Consider the following 18,408-nt stretch of genomic DNA (forward strand, 5'->3'; position numbering starts at 1 on the left):
AGATCAATCGCTAGGTCTTTTGAATAATTGGTTATTGATATTCTTAGACAAGAGATATTTGCTCAACTTATGGAAGTCAGACCGACATAAGAATATTTGGAACGCCTTAAGATCGGTCGATAGGTCTTGGAATATTCGGTTATTAAAATTCCTAGACAATACTGTTCAGCTGGGACAAGAACAGTTATCCGGATTTTATATGTTTTGATATGTCGTACAAAGCGACATGTCTTGTCTGTCCGTTGTGTGTGTATGCCGTCTGATCGGTGAAGAAACTCTAACGTCACGGTAAAATCTTAAAGGGACCGCGATGAGATATGTTGTTGACTAATTCTGTTATAAGTGAGACGTCACTTCATTTTAAATATTAATACGACTGAACTACGATAATCTATAATATAATATAATATAATATAATATAATATAATATAATATAATATAATATAATATAATATAATATAATATAATATAATATAATATAATATAAAATACGGGCAATAATTAATAGAAAGAAAACACTGTTTGAGAACTACAAAAATGGTTGTCACGAGGCGACAGGGAGTTGTGTGCGCATGCGCTGGTGTCAGCGGAGAATCGTTATGAAATATAAGGCGAGAAATAAAATAATTGCACCACTGGGTGCACGATTGCGGTGGAATAAATCTTATGGCGCCGTTATAAGCTACAGTAAGTTAATTTTATTGATGGGGGACGTTGAGGCTTGCGCCGCCGGGCGTTCGACGTAAAAATACGAGATAAAAGAACACGTTTACGAGTGGAATACAAACGACACATAATCGTGTATTTTTGGATAAGATGATGATGAATAATGCTAGAATACTAGCTTTAGGTATTTTTGTGAAGTTATAACCATTTATATAACTTTAAATAATGATATAAGACTAAATGATTTGACCTGATATCACTTCCGCTAGTCGGAATTTAAAGCTTCCGGATTAAACATACCGTTTAAATAATGACTTAAAATGTAATTAATATTGAACGACGGGACTTGATTATATTGTGAAAAAGGTTAGTTTATTCTAATAAGATATGGCATTTGTTCGATGGTTTTAATGACGGCAATTTAACTTTGAATGTGCGTACACGGCGACCGCCCGTTAATAATGTTATGAGTGTATGTAATTTTTATATAGAGGAGAGTCCCGGACGTATCTTTAAGAAAAGTGTATTGAAAAAATGATTAATACTGAAATGTTGCTTTGCAAATAATATAACTGTATAATACAAATTTATGTAATAAAACAAATTAAGCCGTTTAATAAGCGCTAAACGGGATAAATTAATTAGACGGTAAAATTACTAATAAAACTTCTAACGCTAAAACCCGCAATTGTCTGCGTTAAATAATTGAACGACATTATATAAATTGTTGCCGTAACTGATTTTACATTATATAAATTGTTGCCGTAACTGATTTTATAAGCCCCTTATATAAATTTCTTAAGCACTAATGTTGAATACTTAAACTGGCTTCACGAGTGCAAATACGTCATATTTAAAATTATGTTTGATATAAAACGAACGAATATTAATACACAAATAACATAGAGAGGTATAGTTTTAAGATATTATAAAATTTAGATGCATGTCTTATGCTTGTAGAGCATGGGTGGCTTTGACTGATTGTAGTTGCTATGACTCATTCCCTTTCTCGGGTTAAAAAATGCCAACAGCCATCAATCTTTGTAATGAGGTCAAATAAAATGTTTTTATAAAAGGTAATGTTAATTGTGTGATTGTTAATCTGCTTTTAAAGTTTAATGAGAGGATGTATGTTTGGTTTTTCTGGGATTGTTTTTGGATTAAGTAGTTTAGTCTCTACTCTTCTAATAATAATAATAATAATAACTAAAAACGAATAACTTGGATGGCAATTAATGTGGAATAATTCTTTATATAGATGATTGTTTTTTCCCTTATGATTTTGTTTGTGCGCGAGAACATTGTTTAATAAATTTTAAATATCTTTTCAGAATCAGGAGACACACCCATTAAGGACAATTGGGGTCCCACCAAAGTGCCATATTCCGGTCCTGGGGATGAAGTAATGTGTTAATTATAATTTAAAAGGAGGTTTTTTTATTTATTTATTTTTTCTCCCATGTTTATAAATAGAAAATAATTTTAATCTCTCCTGAATATACTTAACCTTTGAATTCGACATTTGAAGTCTCATTACAAACAGACTGGGGAAGCTATCTGGAAGAATCACATTTTTGACATAATTTGAGGTGCTATGTAATTAAAAATCATTCCTGCTTTGACGTTTGACCAAAGGCTGACTTTACGGGCTGCGGCCTCCATTGAGAAAACATTAATTGAAAACTACACACTTATTAATTAACTATATTTGTAAATTGTTAGAGTATATCTGTCCTACCTCATCCTAATTATTATTTATGAAGGTATGCAAAACATATTAAATTAAATATTGTAAACCATAACAAATATTGACATATAATTAGCAATTATTTAAAATTGTAAACTTTCATTGTTTTAATTATTATTATTTTTTTTATTTTTATTTTTTTTTTATTTTTTTTTTTATTTAATTTTTTTTTAATAAGGAAGTTTTTGTTTTTAATATTTACTGACATGTTATAACCTAAATACTGTTGGGGCAGATTTTAATGTTTTCAGTCGAGTGAGGATTATTGGTCAGGGGTCATTATTTCAGAACAAAGTCAACTGGCGGGACACAGACCTCTTTAAAACCCCCCCACCCACAAAGAAACTGCAACTGCCACCACCATCAGAGGGGCGTGATGCAGCCATCATCACAAAACATCCTGCCAATACCTGATGGAGAGGGGAGGTTCCTGGCGCCACCTGTTGCCACAATGACTGTGCCATCATATACAAATGTGAAAAACTGCTCCACTGCCCAATGCACACAATGTTCCGCACGAACTGTCCTATGAAAAACTGCTCCATATGCTCTGCACAAGCGTCCTTAAAGCATTCCTGCGTCCAGAACTGTCCACTACGATGGTGACTCAACCCCACAAACAATGCTTTCCTTGAATTAGTGATACCAGACCATATGATGTGATACTGACTGTTTACACTGCACTCTATTTTTGACAGATATAAGGTGATAACATTTACAGTAAAACATTTCATAAATATAATGAACTGATTGACAACACTATATACACACAGATTTATTACATTTTAAAAACGTTTGATATCTATTTTGATTTGATCTGATTTGTTTATCTCTGTCTATTTTAAAACAGTCAGCTTTTTGGACAAACATCAACAAGGGGGACTAGCAAGCTTAATGATAACATTAAAACTAAGGGCAACTTTATGTATTAATAATAATTGATGAATTGGCTGAAAACTGAGATTCTTTGTAAAATTCATTGGCATAAGCTACAATATTTTTATAGTACAAAAGATAATACAGGTAAATTTCGTCTGGTTTCAGAAATTGAAACAGCTAATATGAATACAGATAAAATACAATTTATTTCAATCTTAATTATTATATTTTACTTTTTTAAGTTTGGTCTTCTAGTGTTTTCCCGAATTCTCTTTTGAAATTTAAATAGTTGCTTGGGACGCATTGTCGAATTTGCTGGTTAAATGTAAAATTTTCCCCTCTTTCTAAACAAAAAGCAAGCAAAATTTATTTACTGCAAAACTTTATATATTAGTCTGAAAAATTCTCTAAAGCGATCTTTTTCAGATGGGGGAATTATTGGTTGGTCTGGGTATATCGTCGCGAAGGACACAAACAGTCCATGTTAAATAAATACATTTAAAATTAAAAGTTAGTCTTAATGCGATAATTATAGATAGTCCGTGAGAATGAATTTTACAGGAGGACAATTGGGGATTTCCTTGACCATGGAGAAGGAGTAAATTTTGGCAGAGACGGCGAAAATAAGGTGAATATGTTCCATTTCTATTTCTATTTTTCCCCTGGGGCCCTGGGGTTAGGTGTTATTTTTTGATTTTATTTGTTGACGAAAGTTGCATTTATTTAATGGCCGGAAGCACATCCATGCTATATAACAATAAATATTATAATAAAACATTCCAATAATTATTACATTCTGTAAACAAAATTGGCCTCGTCAGATTTGAACTGGCTAAAGATTTTCATTTTTTGCATTTAAGAATGTGCTCAGGTCATTAAAGTCAGCCAAAGGCTGGATCCTAATTGAATGTCACAACAAACAGAATTTTTTCCCACAGGAGAGGCCTACAGAACTTTACTAACATTTACTAACTCCTAACTATATAACACTACCAAAATGCTCTTTCAAAAAGAAGGGATGTGAATAAATGTTTATTAGTGACTAAATGAAAATATTTTGCACCCAGATGAGGTGATGAAAAGGTCAATCTAGTCCAGTCCACGCGGCACCTGGTTCCACATCTTGCCTATTAGACCAGCCGGAGGTCCGCCTTCTACTCAACCCCCACCTTCAGAAGCCAGCCACCACCGGGAATCAACAGAGAGACCAGCCAGCTGCTCCAGTGACCAGACGTGCCAGCCGAGAGGCCATTCAACTGCTTCCAGTTTCCACCAGATGAGCTGAGGATTACCCAATGGAGATAGGAGGAATGTGTCCCTTTTCCGGGGGGGTTCCACAAAGAATGAGTCACACCTTGGGCCCGGTGATCATCTCTGGCAGTTGATGTGGGTTCTAAAAAAGCTGAAGGAATCCATCCATCCATCCATTCCCTTGACCACTTGCCCTCACAAGGATTGTGAGGGTACTGGAGCCTATCCCAACTGGCTTCGGGCAGGAGGCAAGGTGCAACCTGAACAGGTTGCCAGCCAATCGCAAAGCTGAAGGACTCTGTTTGAAAAAAACAAAAACAAAACGCAAGCAACAAAACTTCCCTAGCCCAAACGACAACAAGTCTTCAATCACGTCTCCAATTGCACGTACATAATGACACTCTTTCTCATACTGACTGTCATGCCAATTTGCTATTTCTGGGATCCCCCAACACAAATTTTGAACATAATCACAACACACTGTCTTCATATATGATATGCTTATTTTACTGAGAAAAAAACAAAAAATCTTTTAATGAATCACATTGTTTTGACATATGACTGACCTCCTCTCCTGCTAAAAAGAATGTTTTCATTTTCCTCTTCCTATGTTGCACCTGCCATTGCGATGATGAAAATCCCGCGGGAATCCTTTGGTAAAAATGTTTAAATATTTAGTTATTGGGCTTTATTTTAATAAGGCCAAAGGGCGGACTGAAAGATATTATAACATTTTTAATACCTAATTTCATATATCAACTATTGTTGCACATTATGAACATTTTAATTCTTCATATTAACCTATAAGACATATTTTGTGTCCTGAGCAGAGCAGATGATGTCGACCTCGTATGGTCTGGCCTTAAGCTGGGTCATATTATTTAGTCTAAAAAAGTTCCTTCTCAGCGTTCTGTGCGAAAACACATTTCTGTTCGTGAGAGAGAGCTCACTCACTCATATAACTATGTTACATTAGGAGCTGTTGAGTTCAACTTGTTTGTGAGATTTTGTTATGGGAGAAAGTACTGAGAAGTGCCTTGAAAGCATATTTTGACTAGAGACGAATACAGCTGTATCTGTGCGCTGAGAACTCTGTTTTTCAACCTGTATTTTTCCATTATATAACACATTTACTTATTCATGAGGGGCGGTGTTGGAGACACTGTTCTTGCGATTTGATTGTAATAAAGTGTGGGCTCTTCGAAAGAGGAGGGGCATTATTGATCTGAAACTGTTGGAGTTTGACTCAATGATGTAACGGAGATCTCCGGAATAAATCATCCTGCGCAGGAACTCTGTTCATTTCTTATCCCATAATTTGATTTATTGGACACGCAAAAGTATGGATTTTTAATATACCTTCTTCACCACCCCGCCACAACCCTCCGACCCCCGCCCTATACTAAGAGCCTACGAGCTTTAGGCTATATGTCTAATCTGTACGTATACGTATAGTTGATACAGTAGTTTGCTCGAGAGACGGGAGGAATAAGATGGGCTCCCTGTGGCTTCAATGGCTTGCATGGGCATGTATCTGACTCCAGTAATATATTCAGTTCAGTAGTTGGGCAATAATTCACTGTTACTTATTAATACCAATAATCCAAAAATAATGAGGTAATTTATTGAAAGTCTGTACTTGTGATTATTCCCCCCCCCCCCCCCCCATTGACCCTTTTGTCCTTTATTTGAAATGGAAATGCCCTATGTTCATTTTTGTTTTTTTGTTTGATTGTAATCTTTGTGTGCATTTTTAAAATGATTGAAAAGGGATTGTACCTATTTTGTTTGTATTTGAAATAAAGAGAAAAAAGATCAGTGTTTAGGCTAAAAGAAACTGCGGTAAGTGACGGAAGTCGAGGTCACGTGTTTCCGGTTGAGCGCACTCGCCAATGGTCCGTACCGAGACTCGTCTCCAAATATTTGTGTTTTCCTTCTGGGCAGGGACCTCGGTGGGTTTACTAATGGGCAAAGTTTGTGGAAAACAGTAGCTTTTTTTTTTTATATATATATATATAAACCCACCACACCCTCGAGTTTGTTTACTTTCTTGCTTTGGGTGCGAAGTAAGTCCTGGTGTGTTGGTTTACGATTGGTTACTGCCTTCCCCCAGTTTCTTCTTTCCACAACATCTCGCTTGTCTCTCCGGTCGAGTGAGTTCGCTTCTCCCTTGACGGTGTCTATGGCCAAGTGTCCGATTGCTCTCAGAGTTATTTTCCATTATGTGTCATCTACAGCTGAGGACATTGATTTTTGTGGCGTGGGTGCTGGGTTACGTCGTCTTTCTGCACTCCATGAGGATGATATGGACGGCTAAGTACACCCGAGGTCCACTGGCACGTTCACTTTTAATGAACATGGTTAGCGAAGGGGAAGGAACTGCGATGGAGACACAGGAGGTAGGAAATGATTGTCATCATTGGTAAGAGATACGACATCGCCCGGCGCATAAACGCATGCGCAGTTAACGCCGTTGTGGTGAAGTGGTTGGCGGTTCGAACCCGGGAATCTCGAGCCCAGTTCTGTCATTCCGTAACTGCAAAGTACTGAACTATGTATGGTTTCAAGAACTTCCGCATTGACGTATCCCTCGTTTCTTTTGTTCCAGTGGTACAAATGCTGCCCTGATCTGCTTGGAGAGTCCCTGCGACCTCTGTTTGTTCAGAGTCATCTGGATTCAGGCACCAAGGCTTTCCTCAAGCAAAGCATTGAGAAGTCTAACTGGTTGTTCACACAACTCTATCACTCCTTTATATCAAGTATGCTTACCCCTCTGGTGTCACGCACCTCCATCAATGGGTGAGTCCATTAGTATAAACACAACTGTCTCCATGTTCGTATGTATGCACACATTTCTAATCGTGTGTTCTCCTGCATAGGTTTTTGGGTCGTGGATCTATGTTTGTGTTTTCCGTGGAGCAATTCCAGAAACTTCTCAAGGTCGGAACGGACTGGAAAGCAGAGAAACTTCTGGACCTTGGAGCCGGTGACGGTGCTGTGACAGAAATGATGAGAGGTCATTTCAGAGAGATTTATGCTACAGAGGTTTCGCCACCCATGAAATGGCATCTCCAAAGGAGGAATTTCAAGTAAGGATTTGGAGCTTTCTTCTTTCTTTCTTTTGCTCTCTCTCTTCTTCTTCTTCTTTTTTTTTTTTTAAGCGCAATGATAAAGTAACCATTACCCAAAAAAATCCTTAAATCCCCATCTTGGACCATTACCTAAATTGTTAACAAACGCGCAAAAAACAACACTATTTCAGAACCCATTTTGTATTCCATTATTTAGCCATCGAATATGTATTCCATTGCAAGCCGTTATGTATTTTTCAACAATGGACTTTTGCAGTTTTCCAGAAATTTTGTGTATTTTAATTGTGATGATTAAGGTAATATTATTCTATTGTATGATTTACAATTTGTCAGTTGCAAGGTTATTATAGATTTGGAATGTTCATTTTAGTTAGTTTTTATTTCGTGTTGAATTTTTGTTTTTTTTAATTTAGTTTTAAAAAGTTTTCAGGGTGGTTCTGTTAGTTTTCATTATTTTTAGTTATTTTAAAAATGCTTAATTTTCGTTCGTTTCAGTATTATTTTTCATTTAAAAAAATGTGTATTACTTGTGTGCAATATTTTAAAAAACACCATGGTAAAATGAAAAAAGTAATGCATATCTTACCTGGCATTGCATTTTGGCTGAGTTAAATGAAAATGCAGGCGAGTCGAGCCGTTGGAGCCAAAAGTCAAGCACGCAAAAGTGTCGCTTAGGAGTGACATGCTTTTCTATTGACTGCTGCTAGATGACGTCACTTCTTTGTGGCACACTTTCAAACGTCCTTATTACTGGTTAATATCAAAATAAGTATACTTAAAATCACATTTAAAATCAACCTCAAAGGTAATTACCAAAAACTAAAACAAAGGACAATTTTTCTATAATTAGTTAGTTTTATTAGTTTTGTAAACATAAAATGTAGTTTCAGTTCATTTTCATTTCTTAAAAAAGCATTTTAGTTTTTTGAATTTTATCAAACTGTTCTTTTTTTGTTTTTGAGAGAGAGCTCAGTATTATTTTACTGATTCGACATGTCATCATCATTGCTCTCTCTTTTAATTTTTTTTAATTTTTATTTTGTATGTGCATGTTCGTGTGTACTCATTAATTCACCTAAAACCTATTAAAAATCACCTAAACCGAATACTTCAGAATCCAGCTAGAGTTGTGAGGTTGTCAGGAGACCCGAGGAAGGATCAAAGAAAAGTGAAATCCAGCACCGACCAGACATCACCTACTACCCACCGGGTTACCAACCAGAGTCTTTCACCAACCCCAGAAACATCTAAATTACAACAAAGGGAGACCTCAAGAGACCAAAGGAGAGACTGAGGAAAGGAAGGAAGGCTAGATGAAGCATAGTGAGATCCACAGACATCAGCTTCTACCGATTCAACGACCAGAGGAAGAAGCAGATTGTGTTTGAATTTCGATAGATGCTGGTGTGGTGGATCTGGCATGCATAGAAACCTCCACCAAAAAGGGGAGCCGTCGACCCCGGCCAGGACAGAGCAAGCACAACCCCCCAAGGTCACGGCAGCGCCAAGGCACAACCCCCGGGCCCTGCAGGGGCCTCTGGCCGGAGAGCAAACCCAGGAGCCAGGAGCGCCCCCCCACCCCAACACGGCCCGCGCCCAACGCAGCAGAACGGGGCACGGCAGGCACCCCACAGGCCCACAGCCCCCCCACCCCTTTCCCAGCCACCCGTACCCCCAACAACCGCCAGCCTCCCAAACTCCAGGGACCCCCGTAACCAGGCATCGGTGCCGGAGAGGGGCCGGACAGCGGAGCGGCCAGGGCACCCGCGCCCACCTTACCTCCAGCCGCGTGATGGGACGGAACACTGGGGGCAGAACGGAAGATGGGAACTGTTCTAACATATTTACGGTATCGGTTTTCACCTCACTATACCCTGTTTTAAAAATGTATTTAATGCTGGTATTGTAGAAATGTGAGCCAGTGCTGCTAATAGAAACCAATTAGAAAGTAACACCTGCCTCTCTTTGCCCGTTATCCACAGATTGATGGGTATCGACGAGTGGCAGAGAAACGGCCTCCAGTATGATGTCATCAGTTGTCTCAACCTGCTGGATCGCTGCGAGGACCCTCTACATCTCCTGCGCGACATCAGACGATCGCTCGTCCCCTATACTGGTCGCCTCATTCTGGCTGCTGTTCTTCCCTTCCAGCCCTACGTTGAAGTTGGTCAGTTCAAGACTTCTACAGAATACTGTAGACTTCTACTGAATTGTTGTTTAGTGGTATAATTCCACGTGATTTTTATCTTCTTTTTAATGACAATGTATTTATGGCCCACTTTGTTGACACCGGCTTTGTGTAATTTCTTGATAGGTGGGAAATGGCAGCGTCCACAAGAATACTTAAAAATACAAGGCAAGACATGGGAGGAGCAAGTCACTAACATGTCACATGAAATCTTCCAAAAGTCGGGATTTGAGGTAGAGACTGTGACCCGCTTGCCGTACCTTTGTGAAGGGGACATGTACAATGATTACTATGTTCTGGATGATGCCGTTTTTGTTCTTAAGGCGTCAAACGTGACTGAAGAGTCTGGGCATTGAAGAACGAAGCTTGATGTGAAGGTGCACCTATTTTGCCAAAAATGAACTCTTATATGGTGGGTTGGAGGTTGTGGGATGCGCAGGTTTTATGTTTACCAAACTTTTTATGTGACAGTGATACCTCGCCATTTTAAAAAAAGGTCACTTTATTCCCATACCCTAAGGTGTGTAGGGATGGTAAGAGCTACACATCGCTATACTGTACTTTATTATGTATTGTGTTAAGTAAATAGTATCTCTTTCCATGTCAATGTGAAAAATCATATCTAAATGCACATTTATTTGCATGATTTAAAAGACTGATTAATTAATTTTATACTTATTTCCATGATGCTCGTGATTTTTTTTTTTTTTTACAATTTTTCTTATTTTTACAAAAAATGGTTTAATAAAGCACACATACAGTATATACTGTCAATTTTGACTGGAATTAAACTTCAAAATGTACCATTATTGCTTCTTTGTTTTTATAATGCAATGTAAATCCACAAAATAGTAAAGAAGAGTTACCAGCACCATTTTGTCGCTGTCAGGTGGAAACCCTGTATGTCCAAACAGGGTCAATTTCATTTTTGCGGAGGCGTATGGTTTAAGGGACGCTTTAAAATCTTGATGTTTTTTTTTAAGACAATAAGGCGTGAAAATAGATTACACACATTTAAGCTAAAGTCCATTGCGCTAATGCTTCGTTGGCGGAGGAAAGCCCATGAGCCATCGAGCTGATACATGGGGTTAGTCAGCTCATCATTTTATTTATTGCATCACTCATGGCTGTAAGACCATTTGAAAAATAATTTGGGAAGATGACGCAACACAGTTGCTTGCTTTTGTGAATTATTTGAGGATTTTTTTTGTGATCAGAGGCTGAGTGTTAGATGACAGTGAGATATGGGTGGCTGGTGCTTGCTACCATTTTAACAACTGACTGTATTTGTTTTGTTTTTTAAGGCACATGAACATGACTGGGGTGGTGGTGGTGTGTTGATAGTAGTGTGCAACAGTATATGTTAGCAATATAGTATATACTGTAATACCAACTTGAGTGACCCTAACTCAAAATGGCCTTTTAGTCATTAGTAGTCAATGGAGATGCAAGGATTCCGCCCTACAGCAACGATTTATTTGATCAGCTTTTGGAAACTGTTACATTGTACATGTTTGTTTGTTTTATTATTTTTGTGGTGCTACCTACCATATAGGAACATAACCAAGAGTCAAAAGTTCCCAATCATTGTGTTTATATACAAGATACAATATTTCACAAAATTGAGTACGCCCCTTAAATTTTAGTAAAATGTAAATTTACTGTCTTCTCCCCAAAAAGTGTGTGCACCTTTAAATAAAAAGGTTCACGTTGGGCCCATGTAACTGTTTCCCCTCCCTGGTGTCATGTGACTCATCAGTGGTACAATTTCACTGTACGTGCGCAACATCATATCCAGAGGTTGTCTTTAGAAAACAGATGTTTAAGTGCTGCTAGCATTGCTGCAGAGGTTAGAGGGAGGGTATCAGGCTAGCCTATCAGTTAAATTGGTCTCCATGGCTGATGGACCCATGTTCTGTGGTCTGATGAGACCAAAACAAACTTATTTAGTTCTGATGGTGTCAAGTTTGTGTGGTTTCAGCCAGCTGAGGAGTGCAAACGCAAGTGTGTCTTGCCAATGTCCTCTGTGGTGTTATCATGGAGTATTGGGAAAATAAGTCTGGCCATTCAAATTATTGACCCCTTTTTTTGGGCATTTTCACTTAGGGATGTACTCACTTTTTTTGCCAGTAGCTTAGACATGGCTGCTTGTTCAGTTATTTGAGTGGGGAAAAAATTACACTTCAAGATGTATTCTGATTACTTTATAGAAATGTGTTGTCCCGTTAACAATGCAATAAAAATATTTACCGAGAGGTGGGGTCACTTTTGTGATACTGTTATGTCAGCAAAATTCCTTAATGCTGCATTGGACTTTGACACAAGTAATATTTGTATTGTAAGAATCCTTTGAGTTATATAATAAAAGACTGCGAAAAAGGATGGATGGATTACATTTAATTTGTTTAGCATAGTTGAGGGTAAAACAGTTTAACGCATATTGCATGGTTACGTGTGACATCTCGCTTCCCTTTATGTGTCCATGACGAAAATGAAGAAATTCCGACTGTATCCCCCAATTTAAACGCAACGCGTGTGAGCATAAATTATGATAATTAGAAAAGCTCCTCTTCTGATTGACTGAGCTCGGAAGCGGATACGATGTCCTATTGGCTATTGCAGTCTTGGTCACGTCCCGAGCCACGTCGCGCATTGCTCGCCATTTTCCTCAATTTTAGCGAGCTACAATCACTTTATTCTCGTAGTTTTTTTTCTTCTTCAAAGGCGCTAAGGTCACATATTTTTCGTTATCAAAGACTCTTTTCGCTCATCGCGGAGTCTTCATTCCCCTCGCGTCTGGTGGAGCTCTCTAAAACATGAATATCTTCAGGCTAACCGGCGATCTGTCCCACCTAGCAGCCATCATCATCTTGCTGCTAAAAATATGGAAAACCAGGTCTTGTGCCGGTAAGTCGCCACATACATTCACCAGCAATCTTTAGTACTTTATATAGTGTAAATAAATTAATGACGTGTAGTTACATCATACGATTATGTACGCATCTGTATTAGTATCATGCTTGTCAGCTAATTTTAGCTAGGTTGCTAATATCGCTTGTCACAGGTTGTAAATTGATTTAATGATCGAGATACGGTTGACAGTGCAATTGTTGCAAATTTAATTACAAAAGAAAAGAAATGATGCCTGAACTGAGAGCTGCAAGAGAGAGAGGAGAAATTGCATACTTACGACATGACCAGCACACCAAAACTCAGTAAAGGCAAAAAATCCACGGAAGTATGAGAAATACACATTCTCCAAGGCATTTAATACAATAAACTCACTGTAAATGATGACAAAAATATACCACAAGTACATATCAACAGCAGCACAGTAACACAAAGGAAAGCTGAACATGATGAACACAAATATCGACTTGAAAACATTTGAATACGCTGACTACAAGACATTCGACCCTGAGAATAATTTGGACCCAGACGAATCACTTTTACAAAAATGATCACTGCAGTTTCACTTGCGGCTATTTCATGGACGATCAAGCCAACGAAAATATAAAAAGAGAAAATGCACTTTCTTTCTTCCTATTCTTGTGTTTTTCTTTTTTACTTCAACTTATATTTTAAACTTGTAATGTTTTTTTATATTTTTCTATGTATATATGTTCAATAAACCAAACCAACCAAACATCTTAATTTGGAGTGCGATCAATCAAAAGCCCAAAAAGCAATGTGATTCGGTGAATATATGCTCCCTTTGTTAGTGCAGCACGCCCCTCCCTCACTTTCGATTAAAAAGTTAAAAGTCAAGTTGACCTCACAACATTATAATGCGCCTGTTGCTTTTCCCTCTTAATCATAATTCCATTTTGGCGAGAACAAGGCCTATTTGGTTGTCGTCTCACTGACTGACGTTGCATCAAACAGCACCCTCGAGTGATAACATAAGTGTCAGCTGCTAAGCAAAACACACATGTAGTTCATGACAGACAGGAGCGGTTATGCAACTGATTTTTTGGTGTTTCTTTTCAGGGATTTCCGGAAAGAGTCAGATCCTGTTTGCCTTGGTCTTCACCACTCGCTACTTGGACCTGCTCACATCCTTCATCTCCCTCTACAACACAACCATGAAGGTGAGCTAATGCTAATGTACCTGATGTGTCTTTGACACACCTTTATTGACGTGTCGGTTGCTTAAGTAAATGTGGATAGATATGTTTCTACTTTGTTGGACACAATGGACGGAGTGACTGTTGCCCATTTTGTCTTCCAGGTCATTTATATCGGATGTGCATACGCCACCGTGTACATGATCTACATGAAGTTCAAAGCCACGTATGATGGAAACCATGATACGTTCCGAGTGGAGTTCCTCGTCGTTCCCGTCGGTGGCCTCGCATTTCTCGTTAATCACGACTTCTCGCCGTTGGAGGTCAGATGTTCTGCATGTGTGCATGCTACACTCAGATGAGAAAGTTGGGAAACATTTTTACATTCATTGTGACTTAGGCCAGACGTCACGGCGGAGTACCGCGCTTGCGTTTGTCTTCATACTTGTGTGCAACCAACACGTGTTGTATGTAAATGTGCTACAGTTTCATTAAGTCGGGGTGTCGCTATAGCTGGTATTAGCTCGGACGCCACAGAGTGGAGTTTCCTCTGCATTTTATGGCCAATTCCAGAAGTCGTTCGTAGTTTCTTCTCGGAGTTGGCTGCCTTTTGTTTGTTTTTATAATGCCTCGAGTTGTACTCTTGAGCAATTTGGACTTTCCAATTGTTTCAACCTGATTTTGTTGTTCAATCTGAACCGTTACATTTTATATGAAATAACAGGTCGAGGTTTAACAATTCAATGCATTGTTCTTTTTTTATTTTATAAGTCAATTGTGTAGTCTTAATTAAAAATATTTTTTGGTCAATTCGTGTAGGTGCAAAAGTAAGTGAACCCTGAGCTGCATTGCTTAAAACAAGCAGTCAAGTAGGATCAGGTAGGACAAATTGGTTGCTAAACTAACCACTGAAATGGACCAATGAAATGAGACGTTTAGCAAAGAAATTGTGCATCACTGACTGAAACAGAGACAAAATCACGTTACTTTAGTCTTACCCAGGTGAACCCATACAGGTCAGTCATGCTGAGAGGAAGAGAAATCTATCATGCAATGTCTGATGAAGTTTGAGGTTGACATACTTTTGCACAGTTTTGCATAGTTTTTCTTAAATCAACAACTTTTGTTCAAGAATGAATGACAGTATTATCATTCTTTTTGTTTTTTCAATGTCAGCATTGTAGATTTGGGTATGACTAAACTTTTAATAGGGTTGTTTCAATAGTTTATACAAAAAGTCTGACCATGCCTGCAGGGTTCATAAACTTTTGAGCAGCACTGTATATATACACACAAATGCATATTTGTAATGTTTGACAAATGATCAGGCCAAGCGACAAGCTAGTAACAAATTCTTTAATGCAAATGTTACTGTCGGCCGTAACCACGCCAAAGCATAAGAACATGCTAACATGCGTGCGTGCCGTACAGACAAAAAGTCTGTGTTGCCTTGGAAACCACATAACACGCAAGGATTGCTACAATATATTTGCTCCACCGCCTGGCGCAGCCTCTCTTCCACCGGACATGTTTTCTGTTTTAAAAATGGCGGTACAAGTATTGCGGAAACGTCACACGGCAAGCTGATTACGCCATCACTGCGTGTGACTAAACAGACCAATCACGAGCAATGCTACGCCAGACAAGAATTTGTGATGTGTGCGCAACATACATAGCAGAGTATGGAGGACCAAAAACTGCCGAAATTGTAATATAAATTAATTAATAAATGACTAAAAGTGAAAATAAAAACAGATAGAGAAAATATAATTCAAAAATTAAATCCCAAAAAATAAATATAAATGGAAGTAAAAACAACAAAATATATACTGTATATAATTAAAAAAAAATATATATATATTCAAAAATTAAACACAAGATTAAAAAAATAAATATATAAACAGAATTAAATATCAATCAGTAAATAAAAAAACATTTTGCTCTCACATTTATTTATTTTATGCTGCAGACGCTCTGTCAGGTCGAAATGTTATTCAAATGAGGGGGCGGTCTTAAGTGTGTTTATGTGTACTGTGTATATATATATATGTATGTATATATATATATATATATATATATATATATATATATATATATATATTGTTTTTTATTTCCATTTCCATTTATATTGTATTTAATTTTTGAATTATTCTGCTTATGCGTTTTTATTTTTGCTTTCAGTCTTTTATTTTTTTATTTTTTATTAATTTATGGATTTTTTTATTTTGGCAGTTTTCCCCCTCCATAATGTAGCACAGAGTAGCTGCAAGCTATGGCACTCATTTCGGTGTAATCCAGGGTGGTAGTTGATAAAGCAAACTTTACTATGAGCACTCATGTGACATGTAAAATAAATAAACACTAAGTAGCAGTATTCTCCTTTAATGAACGTCAATATTTTGAAAGTCTCAGTCGTTGTTATACTACTTTATTATTCCCTACAGCCAAAAATACTTATTGAATTTGTGGACTATGAATTAAGCAGCAAAATCCACCTATTTATAATTAATCTCGGATAGTGGCCATTTTGCCACTTGCTGTCAACTGAAAATGACATCACAGTTGCTCAGGTAACCAATCATGGCTCACCTGTTTTCTGAGTTTGGTCATGTGATGTTTGCAAGCTGAGCCGTGATTGGTCGTTACCTGAGCCCTTTAGCAACTGATGTCATTTTCAGTTGACAACAGGTCACAAAATGGCCGCCCGCTCATATGGATAAAAATATTCCACAAATGATTACAAGTGACGACCCATCAAATGCTTTTGAGTGTGAGGCCGCCCACTTATTTGTTGTCCTCTACTCTGCTCCAGATCCTCTGGACTTTCTCCATTTACTTGGAGTCAGTGGCCATCCTGCCGCAGCTCTTCATGATCAGCAAGACTGGCGAGGCCGAGACCATCACCACCCACTACTTGTTCTTCTTGGGACTCTACAGAGCCCTGTACCTCATCAACTGGATATGGAGGTTCTACTTTGAGGGATTCTTCGACATGATCGCCATTGTCGCAGGGGTGGTGCAAACCATCCTCTACTGCGACTTCTTCTACTTGTATGTAACGAAAGGTAAGTCCAGCTGCCTTTTCGCATCTGTCATTGGATATGCCGCACTGGCAGCATAATAAAACCTCTTGTTTTGGATTAACACTTCATTACTTGGATGTGTGTTCCTCTCTTTGTAGTTCTCAAAGGAAAGAAACTGAGTTTGCCTGCCTAAGTGCCAAAAAGGAGCATACTGAAAGATGGGGACTGGCCGGGAGGAGAGGACTCAGTGGACACCTGAGACCCCCCCTTTCCGCCGCCACCAACCACTTCCTCCTCTCCCCCTCCCGCCAGAGTAAGATGCCTGAGACAGAGAGCAAGTAGGAGAGGCCATCTGCATCGTCTTCTGACCAGCATCAGAACATTTGCAGAAGCTAGTTGTAGGCTTATTGGGTATCTGTTTGACGCATCTTGCATTAACTTTTTTTTTTTTATTATTACTTTGTATAAAGGAAGGACAACGAAATGGGAAATATTTTCTACATAAAAAAACAGTTCTCTGAAAATAATGTTAGAGATTTTGTTGCATTTACAATTTCATTTGGACTTGTATAATATTGAAACATTTATGATGGGATATTCCCTCTTCAAGATGGTATGGACATTCTCAATAAATGCACATTGCTTTTCTTTCACTTAATTTTTGAGAGGAAGACTGCATCCTCCAATCTTGATGAAAACATTGGGTAGAATTGTTCAGCTTTAGCAGCGAACAGCCTTTGTTTTGTGTGTTTTTTGGTTTTCTTTTTAAACATGATGTGGTTTTTATGTTTACAGTAATGAAAGTTAGTGTTAAAAAAAAGCATGATTGGAGCTCAGGAGTATACTCATTGTTGAAGTGTTTTCACAGTTGATTAGTAGCAGTTATCAAACATTGTTGAATAAATTGGTAAACAAAGATAATCAACACAGGATGTGACAAATCAGAGAGCACTTGAGAAAAAAAACTGACAGTAATGCAGGCTTTGGCCTTTTTTTGGTGGGTGCAGATATTTTATGTTCATCTTGTTAATGAACAATTGTCCCACTGTTGTGTATAATTGTAAATTTGAGAGCACTACTGCTCTGTTACAGATTCAACCGTGTAATTGGCTTTGTTTTTAAAGATGTTCACGCCGGCAATTTACAACTTTTAAGTTATCAGCTTTTTCCACATGTTGCCAATGCCACCACAAATAAAGATGATGAAATCGCTTGTCTTGTGTTATTCACACAAAGCAATGCGCTATACAAAACTAAACTCGTAATGTACAGTCCTGTGAAAATTTTGATTTGTCGTAGTATAATTTCCCTAACACTAGAGCAGACGTGGGCAATCTCGGTCCTCGAGGGCCGGAGTCCTGCAGGTTTTGGAGGTTTCTCACTTCCAACACAAGCTGATTCCAATCAACAGGATCGTTATCAGGCTTATGCAGAGCTTGCTGATGAGCTGATCATATATCAGCTGTGTTGGAGAAGGGCAACATGCAAAACCTGC

The 18,408-nt window shown here is 38.1% G+C and overlaps 2 protein-coding genes and 1 long non-coding RNA gene across 5 annotated transcripts; all 3 read left to right on the forward strand.

The window, feature by feature from the left end:
* Positions 1-713: 713 nt before the first annotated feature.
* LOC144038742 (uncharacterized) lies at positions 714-5,843 on the forward strand. Its single transcript, XR_013289277.1, has 2 exons — positions 714-3,920; positions 4,360-5,843. It is a non-coding gene; the product is annotated as an uncharacterized LOC144038742 (long non-coding RNA).
* Positions 5,844-6,295: 452 nt separating this feature from the next.
* Positions 6,296-10,632, forward strand: mettl9 (methyltransferase 9, His-X-His N1-histidine). 3 transcript variants are annotated; one of them, XM_077551344.1, is made up of 6 exons: positions 6,296-6,942; positions 7,152-7,342; positions 7,423-7,632; positions 9,618-9,802; positions 9,950-10,056; positions 10,147-10,632. In XM_077551344.1, the coding sequence occupies exons 1-6, from the start codon at positions 6,766-6,768 to the stop codon at positions 10,177-10,179; spliced, it is 903 nt and encodes a 300-aa protein (XP_077407470.1). In that variant the 5' UTR covers positions 6,296-6,765; the 3' UTR covers positions 10,180-10,632. The 3 variants fall into 3 exon arrangements, with proteins under 3 accessions (XP_077407470.1, XP_077407466.1, XP_077407469.1); XM_077551343.1 differs by having other exon boundaries at positions 6,304-6,696; positions 6,781-6,942; positions 9,950-10,632; XM_077551340.1 differs by having other exon boundaries at positions 6,301-6,942; positions 9,950-10,632.
* A 1,785-nt stretch (positions 10,633-12,417) lies between these two features.
* On the forward strand, positions 12,418-18,125 carry kdelr2b (KDEL endoplasmic reticulum protein retention receptor 2b). Its single transcript, XM_077551479.1, has 5 exons — positions 12,418-12,730; positions 13,814-13,914; positions 14,055-14,213; positions 16,703-16,955; positions 17,072-18,125. The coding sequence occupies exons 1-5, from the start codon at positions 12,640-12,642 to the stop codon at positions 17,104-17,106; spliced, it is 639 nt and encodes a 212-aa protein (XP_077407605.1). The 5' UTR covers positions 12,418-12,639; the 3' UTR covers positions 17,107-18,125.
* The last annotated feature ends 283 nt before the right edge of the window (positions 18,126-18,408 follow it).

Source organism: Vanacampus margaritifer, chromosome 18 (genome assembly GCF_051991255.1).
Source record: "Vanacampus margaritifer isolate UIUO_Vmar chromosome 18, RoL_Vmar_1.0, whole genome shotgun sequence".
Taxonomy (NCBI): domain Eukaryota; kingdom Metazoa; phylum Chordata; class Actinopteri; order Syngnathiformes; family Syngnathidae; genus Vanacampus; species Vanacampus margaritifer.